Source organism: Cyprinus carpio, chromosome B25, assembly GCF_018340385.1.
Source record: "Cyprinus carpio isolate SPL01 chromosome B25, ASM1834038v1, whole genome shotgun sequence".
Lineage (NCBI taxonomy): Eukaryota > Metazoa > Chordata > Actinopteri > Cypriniformes > Cyprinidae > Cyprinus > Cyprinus carpio.
In genome coordinates, this window is record NC_056621.1 from 6,429,710 (window position 1) to 6,444,196 (window position 14,487).

At 39.0% G+C, this 14,487-nt stretch overlaps 1 protein-coding gene across 1 annotated transcript in view; it reads right to left on the reverse strand.

The window, feature by feature from the left end:
- The window catches only part of LOC109073673 (chondroitin sulfate proteoglycan 4-like), a 52,882-nt gene that overhangs the window by 19,659 nt on the left and 18,736 nt on the right, over window positions 1-14,487 (reverse strand). Inside the window, exons 2-3 of the mRNA XM_019089764.2 lie at window positions 5,703-5,866; window positions 640-4,188 (exon numbers count right to left, since the gene is read on the reverse strand). Coding sequence (XP_018945309.2) covers window positions 640-4,188; window positions 5,703-5,866 — 3,713 coding nt within the window. The remainder of the gene's footprint in view (window positions 1-639; window positions 4,189-5,702; window positions 5,867-14,487) is intronic.

A 14,487-nucleotide genomic window follows, 5' to 3' on the forward strand; every position in this document is an offset into this window, starting at 1 on the left:
TTATGAGACCAGCATTCTGGGATTTTGGGAGTAGTTCGCTTGCAGTTCTGGAACCTTCCACAAGCATAATACAACAGCTGTTGAACACAAATTATCATTAACGACTGTTGTATGTCTTTGTAAACTGATGTTAATAATTCTGCTATATGTGAGGTATTTAAAGCACTGGCTTTCTGCCTTTGGATAACAACTTATGGCTTGACATGAAAGCACTCTCATGGCCTCTTTCCTGAAACTTTAAAGCACTGGCTTTCTGCCTTTGGATAACAACTTATGGCTTGACATGAAAGCATTATGATGGCCATTTTGTGTGTGTGTGTAAATTGTTGTACTTGATTTTTTAGGCATTGAGTGAAAAAAAAAATCAGTGTTCAGAACAATTCACTACAGTACAATAATTATATCTGAGCAGCAACTTGCAATTTTATGTCTGATCCACAAATGTCAATCGAAAGGTCAGAGTTCTGTAGTGCATCTACAAGAGCAGTTTTTACCAACAATTTACACACATTTAAGCATAAACAGTTTTTTTTTAAATATGTACTTGAAACAAGAAAGAGCATGCCATAAAATGCCAACAGAATAAAAAAAAATCATCAATATTTTTAAAATATATTTAAGAAAGGTATTAAGTTTTACCTCCAGGTGTTTTGCATCAATAACAGAATGCTCTCCTTCATAGGCAAGGATCACCATGTTTGACACGACCTTTGGCTGTGACAGGTATCCATTCTTGAATATCTTAATCCTGAAAGTACCCTCCGTGGACCAACCCTTAGCTTGCACAGAGAAGGCAAAGGAATCTTTTGAGCTAAGGCTCTGGTCACTGTGTTCATAGGAGACCACACCCTTAGTCAGGTCCTCTTGTGTAAATGTGGAAGATTCAATTCCACTGACTATAATCCTACCATCACTCGGAGGAGAAGTCACATCATAAATGATCTCAGCTGCACTTCTGATGTCCATGTTGGTCTCTGCACTTAGCAGACTGGTGTTCAGTGTCTTGGTGCTACCATGGTCCATGACCACCATTGTATTATTGGCTATACGTAGATAAGGGTCACCTGCTTGCACCTGAAGTACAGCTGTTGTCTTATATAAACCATCAGATACTTGAAGTTGGAATCGCTCACGATCTGCCCCATGATGGACAAACAAAACCTTCCCGTCCCTCAGGTCAGCTTGGGTAAAGCGGTAGAGAGGTTGAGTTGGGTCTACCGCAGAGACAATGTTTCCTGAAAGAATTCCCACTCTCACATAAACCAACTGGGTGTCATTAAAGTCAGAATCATCGTCTTTGAACAAAATGTCATCAGTGGTCAATAAATGCTGGCCATTTCTGACAACATTAAAAGGTTTGTTGATTACCCTTTGAGGTACGTAGTCATTCCTGGATTGTATTGCAATGTTAAACACTCCCCTCAGTACCTCATGACCCTCTTCTTGCCAACCATTGCCAGCTCTTGAATCAAATGCCAGAAAGGAAAACTGGTCATGACTTGTCTCTGATCCATCATGTTTGTAGACCAACCTGTTCAAAGAGAGATCTTCAGCGCTAAAGACTCGAATTGCACCATCAAACCTTTGCACTCCTGGTGGGGAGTCTCTGATAAGACGACCATGTTTGGGATCTTGCACTATCCTGTACACAAAGTCTGTTGAGGTGGAGGTTTGCACCCAGAGGTATTCTTTATTTATGATGGATTCATTTCCTTCCAGCACAACAAGTCTCTCATTGATGAGGACAGGAGCATCAGAATCAGCCTTGATTTTGATTGGAAAGGTGTACACTCTGGAGTACTGATCCTCTGCGAATACTTTGAACTGGAACTGATCCTCAAAGTCAACTGCCCTGCGGACACGAGGACTGTAACTTATGAAACCATTGAAAATGTCTTGTTGGGTGAAGGTATCACCATCAGACAACTCTTTATCAAGCATCATCAAGACTCCTTGGACTGGGCTTTTTGTAATCATGTACTGGATTGATCTTGAATCAGTGTTGCTTTCCATCACAAAAGCTTGTAGTTGTTCAGGTTTAATGACCTTTTGCTGCCCATCTTCAACTTCTAGAGGAACACTTTTAGCTATTCCTATAAGAGCAGGCGTGATATTTATAATAAATAAGTTGTCTGGAATGATGACCTGTCCAAGCTGTGCATTGAAGTGAATAAACTCTGTTTCTGTGCCCTTGAGATCAGCTGTGGGGTTGGGAACGTATATCAGTCGGTTTTGCTCCAGGTCAGACTGATGAAATAGTGTGACTCTTTTTGGTACCCCATCATCTGAGATCAACTGCAGTTCTCCAAACTGAAGTGGCTGAGTGACATTATATACAACGTCGCCAGTTTTTGGAGTTGCAGAAATGGCCAGATTTTGTATTCCAATAGGGGTGCTGTCATCCTGGGTGATCAGAAGGCCAGTATTTGTGACTACACTCATCTGTGGCTGGGTTATAAGCAACTTAAATGTGCTTGAGTGGCTAACCGAATCTCCATTTGAGACCTGCAGGGTAAGTTCTGGAACTTCTCCTCCTTTGTGCACATAGTAGATATTTCCTTCTTTCAGCTGTCTACAAGTGAACTTTCTTAGACCAAATCCTGGCTGTTGAGCATTTTCCAGATATCCAGCAGCAGTAGGGTCCGACGTGACTGTGACCTCGAGTTCAGCACAACGATTGTCAGAGTCTGAGATTTTAATGAGGTTTGGGCTCAAACGTGTGCGCCCGTTAGCTGTGATTGAGATGTCACCTGCACTGAGCTGAGGGGTGTCATTGACGGGGATAATCTCCACCGGTAGCACAAATTTGCGTGCAACACTCAAGCACTCTGGGAGATTTGTTCCATGAACAGTCACCTCTAGCTGGATTTGATCTCCATACCTTTCATTGCCATCATGAATATACTTGATTTTCTTGTTGACAACATCCAGAAGGGTAAACTTCTTTACTATTGTCTGTCTTAAGTTCATATCAACCACTCCATACCAGGGTTCGTTCAGCAGAGTAAAGATGATCTCAGATTCACGAACACCTGCAGCTTTTAGGTTAAATGTTGGGTTTAGGTTTACAATGTCGATGTTTGCCACTCCTCCCTCAGAAACCAACAGAGGAGTGATGTCCAGGAGCCTGGAAATATTGCGGAACATCTCTGGCGAGTCCTCTGTAGGGAAACAGTGTCTTTCATCAATATTGACATTAATGTATGTGATTCTTACTGGAGGTGTAGTTGTTAACTCCAAATCTTCATCATAAGTCGAGTAATCATATTCTCCTTCACATTTCACATGAATGTCTTTAGTTATCAGAGCATCCTGCAGGCTTCTGCCCTTCTGATTCACCTTGATTTCTCCTAAACATCCAATAAAGGACTCCGTTGTGACCTCCTCCTCCACATGAGTTAAATAATTCTGAAACACATCTTTCATCTTCCTTTGAATACCTCCCAGGTACAGGTTCCCCACTAGATCCAGCTTTTCTGTCTCATTAAGAGGGAGAGAAACCATTTGACTGTCCACATTTATCAAGAACTCATTGGGGTCAATTTGAACTTTTACTCTGTGCCACTGATCATCATCCACTTTCACCTCCACATTGTCTAGCACATACATTCCACTTCCCAGATCCATTACACCTTTTAGGAACCCTCCTGCCATTCCGATTGCAATGAAGTCTGTCTGGTGTCCTGGGTGGAAGAGCAACAGAGCATCCTCAATGGTCGTCTTCATCAGCATCTCCAGGCTACGGGAGCCTGAGCTAGGTCTGGTCCAGGTAGGGAAAGAGATGAATGATTCTGGACTGATAAAGCTTGTGGCATCTCCGTCCCCTGCCTCAAATTCACTGCTGCAGCTTTCCTTGGTGTCATAGCAGACTGTAGCTGCTTTAGCCAGAATATCAAAGTCATGCGATTTAAACTCAACGTTGCTCATGCAACCACGCAGGGAGGGAATAGCTGTGCTCAGGTACTCCACTTCCAGGTCCCTCACGCCCCCAAGAAACACGCCTTGGTCGATGTTTAGGTCCTCATCTTCATTCTCCACTGGGATGAAGGAGGTGTACAGGTGGTCTACAGCCATACTAAGTTTGGAGTCTTTCAGAATGAGAGACACATGATGGCTCAGAAGGTTGCTGAGCTGGAGACCCATGGTGGAGGAGAGAACCTTTTCTCCGGAGCCCATGTCAATTCTGGCCTGTAAAGATACACAGGCAAACAAATCATTAAACAAAAAAAGTGACTGTTAAATATAAGAAGCAAAACATCATGTTTGCATTTACTGGAAAAAATGGTTTGTGCTGTTTGCCTGTGAAAAAGTTGTTGCCATGATGTTACGGTGTTTTGAGTGGTTACCCTGTTGAAAAAAAAAACAGCATATGCTGGTTAGGTATGTTTTGAAGTATGGTAGCTGGTTAGAGCTGGTTTAAGCTGGTCCTTAGTTGGTCACGAGCTGGTTATAAGCTGGTCCTGAGCAGGAGCTAGTAGCTCAAACCAGCTACCATGCTTCTACCAGCATATGCTGTTTTTTTTTTCAACAGGGTAGCAGGGCATTTTTAATGCAGTTTCTAAGCTGCTCTGAGTGTTTTGTAGTACATTGCTAATCAGTTGCTCAGATGTTCTAGTTTATTTCCTGCGATATTATTTGAGGTAACATTCATGTTTGTAGCACAAATTGGCTGGAGGAATTGCATGCTGAAGGTTAATAAATGTTAGTTTAAGAAGTTTGTTCAGGGTTTTGGGGTTTCCTTGCTCCAAAAGCACAACTAGGTAATATTATCTTAATATCTTAATACATGTAATTTTGCTTCTCAGGTACATTTATCTTTAAACATTTTTACTAGAATACAAGACAAAGGTACTGGTTAAGAATATCATTTTTCACAGTCCATTATACCTCCATTCAGCTGTGAAATTCTAATACAGACGTTGCTGGATCCTTGGCTACACAGTATTTCAAACACTCTGTAGCCACTTAAACTGAAAATATCACAGATCTCATTTCAGATCTGCAGCCTCCAAAGAAAAAAAAAGTAAATCTGCATGAATTGAATATGTCTGTGGAAATGCGTTTTTAATGACAAATCTCGCCATCGATGAAATAGTCTTGGTACGGTTTCATATTGCAGCATAATGCAGGAAGTTTGAGCGTCTGTGTTTATCTTTGCAGAGCGGGAGCCATTTTCTAGGGAGGCTGCAGATGAAGAAGAAATATCTCAGAGCAAACCAGTAACTCATTCAAGCCATGGAAGCTTTTTCCATGTGTTGAGCTGAAAACTGAGACGATTCAGTCACAGCGGAGCTGGAAGCGAATGTGAGTCATCCCTCTCACCACAAACCAAACGGCTGCTTCTCAAAAACTCACAAGAGATTTTCTCAGTGTGTGGCTCCTTCTGGGGCCCTAAAGTCTTGAAGGGCCATGAGAAAACAGTGGAGATTTTATTTATTTGTCTAGTCAGTCTGGGTTTTAATTTACATTACAAAGTAGATATTTTGCAGAACTGCACCCTGTGCTTTCTGATTTTCCCAGATTTGATCTCTGTCTTTAGTGTATAAGTAGTCATATACAAGGCACTTTTATCCAAAGCAGTTTAACACTTAAAAAAAGTTTTCACACTGACAGTAAATTACAGCAACAAAGCAACTAGAGGTCAAAGGGTGATTACAGGTGACATGAGCAGCTGTTGGTGATCTAAATGTACTGTATTTCACCTGTAATCTGCCATTGTAGAGCTCCAGCGAGAGGTAATCTCTGTGTCCTGCCGCCAGTAGGAGTAGGCCGCTACGTCTGCTTGTTTCAAATTGGAGCGACACTTGAAAACTTGACAGGTCCTGAACGGCATCTATCCGACAGTAGCTGTCCCCGAAATAGGAAGCTGCAAACACAGAAGGAGAATTTTCTTTTTATTTGAAATATTTTAATGATGACGTGCACCAACAATGTGTGAATGTGGAAGTGGGGAGACACACAGCAGATGTAAGCTTGAATTTAAAACTTTTCCAGCTGTCTTGTCAGCTGTTGTATAGAAAAAACACTGTTCTGGACAGTTCCAGCTTCGGCCCCATGGGAATGTTTATATAACTGCTTTTCTGCAGGATTCCCAGAGCTTAGTGTAGTAATGTTCACCTGTATGCTAATGTAGCCACCTGCCTTGGATTGCAAATGAGATTTTTTTCCCTCTATTGCTTTCACTCACTCACTCACTTTAGTAAATCATTCACATATCACTCCTGGGCCTTATGTCAAGGAGATCCCCGTTCCATTAAATAGGTTTCCAGGGGCCAAATCAACAGCGTCTACTCCACTGTAACATTATATGGCCAGACTCATTGGGAAACTCCTTCATGGAATTCTGGGATTCAGAAATGGAACATTCTCACAGGAACTATGGTCAAACGTCTTGGTAGAGGGTCAGGAGTCAATTTATGACTCATGTAATTCCCTTATCCGAGATCATCAACAGGATACTATTGTTACAACAAAAACGTCACATATTAGGCAAATGCTAATCAAATTTCCAAGGTAAATTAAGGTTAAAATCTCACAATGGTATATTCATAAGAATTAAAGGAACAATTCACCCAAAAATAAAAATTCTTTCATCATTTACTCACCCCTTGTTGAATGAATCGTTAGATCTGGTTCACAAACCAGTCTGAAAGTTTTTTTCAAGTATCAGAGTGATTTGAGTTTACTCAATCTAATGTGAATCCAAGGTGAATCACTCTTTTTACCTGTTTACTTGAACTCACTAAATTATTCAGACAAAGATTACCAGTAAACACTGACTTAAATTTCGATTCGTTCCTCACACAAAGCTAAAGTATGACATCAGAAGACTTGGAATACAGTCATCTGGACAACTTTCATGGTTCTTTTCCATCCTTTTTGAAACTTGAATGTTTGTACTCTTTGATTGTAATTGCATGGAAACATATCAGTAGATTCTTCAAAATTCCTTGTTCCACATAAGAAAGCAAGTCTGGGTTTGGAATGATGTGAGGGTGAATATATAATGACAGATTTTTGAGTAAATTACTTCTTTATCCTGTTAAATATACATGATAGAGTAGCATCTGAAATCATTCAGCAAAATTTACTGTGATTAGCTAAACGCTACTTCTAAGACAGTGGCATCCTGCCTAGTTGCGTTTCTGTTTGTTCCTCTGTATTCATGCACAAAGGAAATAAAATGTTTTCAGAGATATATAGCACTTAATACTCACCATAAATAAAGTCAACTGGATGTGCAGAAAACTATGGGAGTAAACTATTTTCATGCGGCAAAATATCTATTTTATGACCATCTTAAAGACCATCTTTAGAGTAATTGAAATGCCCATTTGCATTTGGAGTGAGCGATGCATCAAAAGAATCCAGAGATCTTCACAGTTCAGCAAAAGATTCTCACAGATACCCCCTATATACATTCAGTCGATGCACTCCAAAAAACAAACACATAAATCTCGCCGAAAGAGCCAAACACAACAGGAGGCACAGCAAAACGCAGAAGCTCATATGATCTCACATATAATAATCTATAATGCTGAAAAGGTTATAACATTTAGATCTGAGCCTGTATAAGACTGTCCACACAGTCTTTAGATAGTAGATAGGACCCAGAAAAGCAAGATGAATTTTAATGAAGCTACATTTATCTGAAGCCTGCAACTCCGATTTGGAGCTCAACGACCTTCTGCAGGGTCCAGTGAAAGAATATATGGACTTAGCTGGGAATCTTTCCCTCAACTTTACGATATTTAGACCTGTTTTTTTTTTTTTTTGGAAAATTCACGGTGCACGCGGGAGGTAGAATGGGCAACTGGAGCCCAAGGACTCTGAGGTTCAATCCACTGTCGGTACGCTTTGAGCATGCTCAGACCAGAAAAGACACAAGGGGCCACAGTGAGCACAGTATGAATCTGGAACCCATTAAAACTCTTTGAGGGGATTCTAAATGGGACACATGTGTTGAAGACCCCCAGCCATTCCAGGATTCAACATGCACCATACATTTAACCAAGACTCAGGTCAGCTCTCGTCTTTATAAGCCAGTCATGTCTCATTGCATGCTAAAAACTCAGGCGGCAGGCTTTTGTTTGTGAATGAGCATCAGTATTCTGCAGGTTAGTTGATTATGAAACTCCAGTGATTTGAAAGCAAAGGGCACATCTGTCTTTACACACCAGTTATTTTATAGAGGGGAACACTGTTTCAAAAGAAAACCAAGAGTGGAAAAATCGAGAGCGATGGCTGTATGGACAGAAACATGGAATGTATGTGTGCCAAAGTGGAATTATAAAATCTATTTGGCATCGGTAGGAACATAAATCTATTTAAAGCCAACATGAAAGCAGATTTGACCCTATTTATTACACATTCCTTGGACATTTGTCTTTGTAATCATCAAAATCAAAGTTGAAAGACCTTTAAAACATCTTTTCTGCTCATGTGACAAATGCCTCTTTTCAATCCCTCATCCTCCAAACAACCTCCATTCTGCAAAATAATGTCCACTTTGACAATACATGCAATTATGTAAAGTCCAGTTATTTTCCCTCATTTAATATCCTGTTTCACTCTGAGATACAGTATGTCAGAATATTGAAGTAAAACGTGCTTATGCATTTCAAATTAAACTGTAAGGGCACTGACCTAAAAGTACATACTTTATCAGTGATGGTACATAATTCAGAGTATGTATTAATTCAGAATGCTGTTGGATATAAAATCGTTGATCATACAACCATTTGTTACACACTGCATGTGCATTACACTATGAGATATATTTATATTTATTTATACTTATTATAAGTGTCATGGAATTTTAATGCAATATAAAAGTCAAAAACAATCAAAGCTCCACTTTTATAGAGTGCAACAACCACGTTCAGGAAATAAAAATCCCATTCTTTATAAGGGAACCGATTTTGAACATTAAACCTTTATAGACAGGCCTACTATGATCTATAAGATTATTAATCAATAGAATATGCTTTTTAGAAGACATCAAGCTGCATTATTTCAACTTCAATTTTTGTTATTTGCAGCGCTTCTTAAGATAAGTCATTAAGTACAGTCTTGTAGCTGTCTCTTTGTCTGAGTTGTCCATTGGAAAAAATACTTCCAGAACCAAGGGTGCTGAAAAAGTGGGGTGAAAAAGCATGCATGGATGCATACACTCCAAATAGTATTATTTTCAACATACTATACTTTGGGATGCATTCAGCCTAATCTTAAATACTATTTAGGACATAAAGTAAGTGGATTTGGTTGCAGTCCTGTTCTTTGATGTGACTTTCTAAGTCACACTAGCTTAATCATATGATGCTGTTGCTCTTGCATCCTTCGCCCTGGGAAACTGTGTGCTTGTGCGTGTGTATGTCCCTGGATGTCTGCCAGGGCAGATGGCGCTGTCGTGAGGGCCGCTCCAGTCGGTATTTTTAGTGCTCAAAGGGAACTGAGTGGGTCTCTGTCTCCTCATCCTGTGAATGAATCAGACGCACCCTAGTTCCTCAAAACCCCATCAGATAACCGGAACATTCACACGGAAGCAGAAACAACTGAAACCAGCGGAAGCAACCTGCTGTTTAATCTGCCAAACAAGAGATGTGTAGACCATAGGCGGAGGAAGCAGACTAAAAGAATCCATAATGAAGCATGTTTTTTTTATCACAGCTATATTCTGTCTAGACTGAACCTCTCTGAAGGTGACCTTAACTCGCTTGCTCATTTGGCTCACGAATGATTTGTTGTCCACGGCTGCAGTCATGGGGAATAAACGGATCTCTCCGCATATAAGCTCCGTGCCATAAAAACAGGTCTGGACTCGATCCAGTCTCTGCACCATATACCTGCTCTAATTATATGAATGTCTGACCTTTTACCTGAGCTTCCGTCCCCAAATTACATTTACACAACTACAATAAAAAAAGAAAGTGTCAGTCACTGAACCATGGTAACCAGCAGTTCTGTTTGCACTATTCATACAAACACAAATAATTAATGTAAAATATAAATTTTTAAGAGCACATCTCAAAACATGGCAAACATCTTTTCACGTGTGCTCTCCATGGTAACAATGAGTGACCATTACATTTCCTAAAACAAACCGCTGAGCTGCCGGTAAGATTAAACATAGTAAATAGCGGTCGTGCTGCTGATGTGTTCCTTTGGTTATGTAGTGGCTGTATGTGTGTGTGTGTGTGTGTTTGTGTGTGTGTGAGAGAGAGAGAGAGAGAGAGAAAGAGGGATGGTTGTAATTACATCAATCTTAAAGCTGTGTTTTACTGGAGTCTCTCTCTATATAGACCCTGAGCTATTCATGGGCATGGCTGTTGCTATGGCAGATCAAAAACAGCCTCTGCATTGATCAAAGTCTGTCAAGATATTTCAAGAAAATAATATTTTACAAGAAAATAAGGATGATGACACATCAGTAAACACGTAGGCCTCTTTTTCCTCTCAGAGAGATAAATATGAAAAATAATGGTGGAAATAAAAAAAAAACAATGCTTTATTACTTTCTCTGAGCAACACATCCTTCAAAATATAGACAAAAATATAGAAAAAGAAACCAAATTAATATGTATTGATATTTAATATTAATATTTCCTCTGCCTGTTTTTAAACAAGGTAATAACGCTAACATTACGCCAAAATGTGCGTGATGATGCGTCTTTGACGTGCCATATTTGAATGTACACAAACAAGGTTTGAGAGCTATTGCTGAGGGGAATTTTTTTCTGCAAATAAAAACTTAAAATTCGGCTTTTATGATCACAGAAAGTTATCGCTTGACTCGCTTCACGCAAGGAGTGAACAATGAACTATTTTATGACTATTACGTGTATGACAGCCATTCCCTGTTCACTCATATGGAAAACCAGCCAGGACACCAAATGCATAATAATTCCTAACGTTAACAGATCAACACAAGGGGGAGTACATAGTGACATATTAACTTAACCACACAATTCAGACCAACTGCGTGCTTGTTTACTTTTATACAGGTGATGTATAACAGAAACTGACTACGTTAATTAAGTTTTTAAAAAGTTTGATTGCCTATGTGACAGACGGAATAAGATTCTGAGTTAATGTTTTTGTAAAACAGCCTCTGTACAATAGACAAATTGATCACTGTATGTCTCCTTGAAACACACAATGGTGGATCATTGATTTGAACAAATCGGTTGAGTGAATGATTTAATGATTCACGCATACACTCAGTTGTTTCTTTCTGGAATGATCAAGGATTTGAACGAATTGGTTATTAGCAAATGACTCATTCATAAAGACAGTCACTTGTCACCATCTAGTGGCTCAACATGTGTTCCTGTAGCTCAAGTGGTAGAGCATTGTGTTAACAAGCGCAAGGTTGGGGGTTCAATTCCCTGGGAACACATGATAGGTAAAAATTGATAGCCTGAATGCACTGTAAGTTGCTTTGGATAAAAGCGTCTGCTAAATGCATAAATTTAATTTAATTTTAATTTCAACATGCTTAAAATTCCCTATAGGCGACTTTTAATTGTATTGACTATATGTTAATTATAATTAATCTTAACCGCTAATGCAAGACAATACTAGCAATACATGCTTTTAGTATTTTTTTGCCATATATTTAGTGTATAACGTTATCTCCATATACTACATTGAACTTACATAAAAAAAGGAATACAAAAATACATTTTACCCATGATTTGGCCCTTTTAATCTTGATGTTCAGGGAGTAGTATTTCTTACAGAGGACTTGAGGGGTTAAAAGTGCTGTTAGAATGATATCAGACTTTATTCCAAGAGCAGAACCGAAGAGAGAGCTAGTGTTTCTCAGGGGGTAACCACAGACAAAATCTGCTCGTGGGTTTTATAGAACTCTGAGCACATTTAACTGAACTCAAATGTACTGTTGACCCAGAGAGGTTCAGTTCTATTCCCTTCCCTCACATTTCACTCAGATATCTCTTCCCTCTTTTCTCTCAAACATATGCTCAGAAGGAATTACTGCACCATTTCCATAGCACACTGCCGACACTGATATTAATTAAACCATCTCAACCTTTAAATACAAACAGCGTGCACACATTCTCACACACTCAAGCGAGCCAGAACTGCATGAGAAAACAGCACTCTGTGCTTGTACAAGAAGCGTAAATTGCAGATGTGCTTAAAATACACTGAAGACAAACATAGAGATGAGAAAAAGTCATCACAGGAGGCTGAGAAGAGTGTTCTCTGCTAAAACAAACAGAGAAACACAGAGAAATTATTTTATACTATTAGAGAACAAACTAAAAGGGGTCATTTCATGCTAAACAAGAATTACCTTGTTCTTGTAAAATAACAGTTTGAAGACTTTGAAGGAATACTCTAATGTTTGCAGTGAAACATTAAAGAGTTATAATGTAACAACCCATTAACATTTACATACTTACAACTTAGTGGTGGTGATGTTTTACCAAGTCATAACAGAGGTCATTTACATACAGTATATATTTATGTATCTTAAAGGTACAGTTAAAAAAAAAAAAAAAAAAAAAAATTCCTGCTTAAACTGAAAACTGTTTCATTCATTCTTATGTTAAGTGTGAGAGAGAAAAGTGGTCATGGAAACTAAATTACAGGCATTTTTTGGTGAAAGAAAGCTATAATAAGTGTACTTGATGATGTCATCAAAAAGAAAAGTAGTTTTAAAGGCAGAGGCGGCTATTATATCTTGACGAAAGCTCAATCAGTAACTCATAAAATCGTAAAATCAGTCAAAATATTAAATATGAACATTTATAATATAATTAATATAAAATATTAAATTTAAAATAACTGTTTTCTACTTGAATTTGTATTATATCTTTCTTATTATATCTTATTTTAATTCATTGTCAAATACGCTCGTTCCTGTTTGTGTCATCCAACTGGCAACCTGCGTCAAGTCTGAGGAGGAGGGGCCAGGTGAAAAAAACTCTCCAATATTTTGAATTTGGACTGCAATACCTAGTTCAACCACTCGGTGTCAATCCTACATATAGCACCTTTGATATATGTTAACATACTAAGGGCAGGCATTTGAGCGCGAGAAACCATCTAAGTTTGTACTTAAAGGTCAGAGTTCTGGATTCTGTTGCTGAGTAGGAAGTGGGGGTTGGTAAAAGGTAAGAGGGGTACATGAGCATCTGGAGGGAAGAACTCCACATTTCTATTCCATTTTTTCTTCTCTCTCCACTCAGAGACTAAAACGTCCCAGAAAATGTGTCTTAATGTGCAGACGTCATAAACGACTGTTATTGCTCTCCACAGGAGCTGAGGCCCATGTTTGGTTTGCAGTAGCTCATGTCCAGAGAAAGAGGGAACATGCTGAATTATTTTCCCTAGCGTACACGTAGCACTTTTAGACACTCCCAGCAGAATGCTAAGAAGCTGACGCTAGATTCACCGTAGCAGTGCGAGAAACTGCCCCGTTGGCATGATGTCACTCACCTGCATGCTAAAGAGAGACATTGAAAGGGGAGAAAGGGGTAGAACTCAGAATTTAGATGCTAAGCCCCGCCCCTTAAGAACACCCAGATTGGGATTTCGGTTATTTGAAGTTTCTGATCTCACTAGAATTTCTCACTGAGATCTCACAGTCTGTGAATGGAGTTCTTGAACACACATGAACTCTTTTGCCCGGATGCTCCTTTCTGACCTTAAAACGTGACCTCTGACTTCTGACCTGCTGCAGTATCGAAACACAGTCCCATGGGAGCAAACAGAGCAAGAAAAACCCCACAGACTTCCTTCAACTCAAGTTCTGAAGTTTTCAGACTGTGCAATATTTGAATGGAGGTTTTTTTTCTATTCAAAAGAGAATATTCACATTGCATTTAACATCCATTGTCAACTATTTCCAAAAATTTATTTATTATGATTGTGAAACGTACAATATATTATTGTTTGCTAACGCAACTAAAAACAATTACTGTATACTCAATAAATACACATAGTGTGATAAGTATTTATCCTATCCAATCCCATTGTGCTACAGGCATGAATGATACCTCAAATTGTTGCATTTTTGAGGAGACCCATATATTGAGATGATATATGACATATATTGCCTGATATCAAGAGTGATATTGCATGTTTTTTATAAGATGATATATAATTTTTACATATGTACATTCTCAGGGTAGATGAAGATCTAGGCATAAAACTGGGGAAGCACTACTTTTATTTCAGAAATTTGATTGATATTAAATGAAAGGCCTCGTGAAAGACCTTTAGAATGGCATGCACCATTGATTTTTGCACAATAAGACCAGAAACATTGATTAGGAAAGTAAATAGTGCTGATTTCGATTTCATGATGCCTTTAAAGGAGCTGTGCTCAAACACAGATGTGTTACATAATGATTGTGTAAACATTGACTCTCTTTACGTCTCAATGTGAGGCACTCATCGAACAACACAAGCCTTGTGCTGTTAGCATGAGGTCAATCCTGATTTCTATCAGCTCAG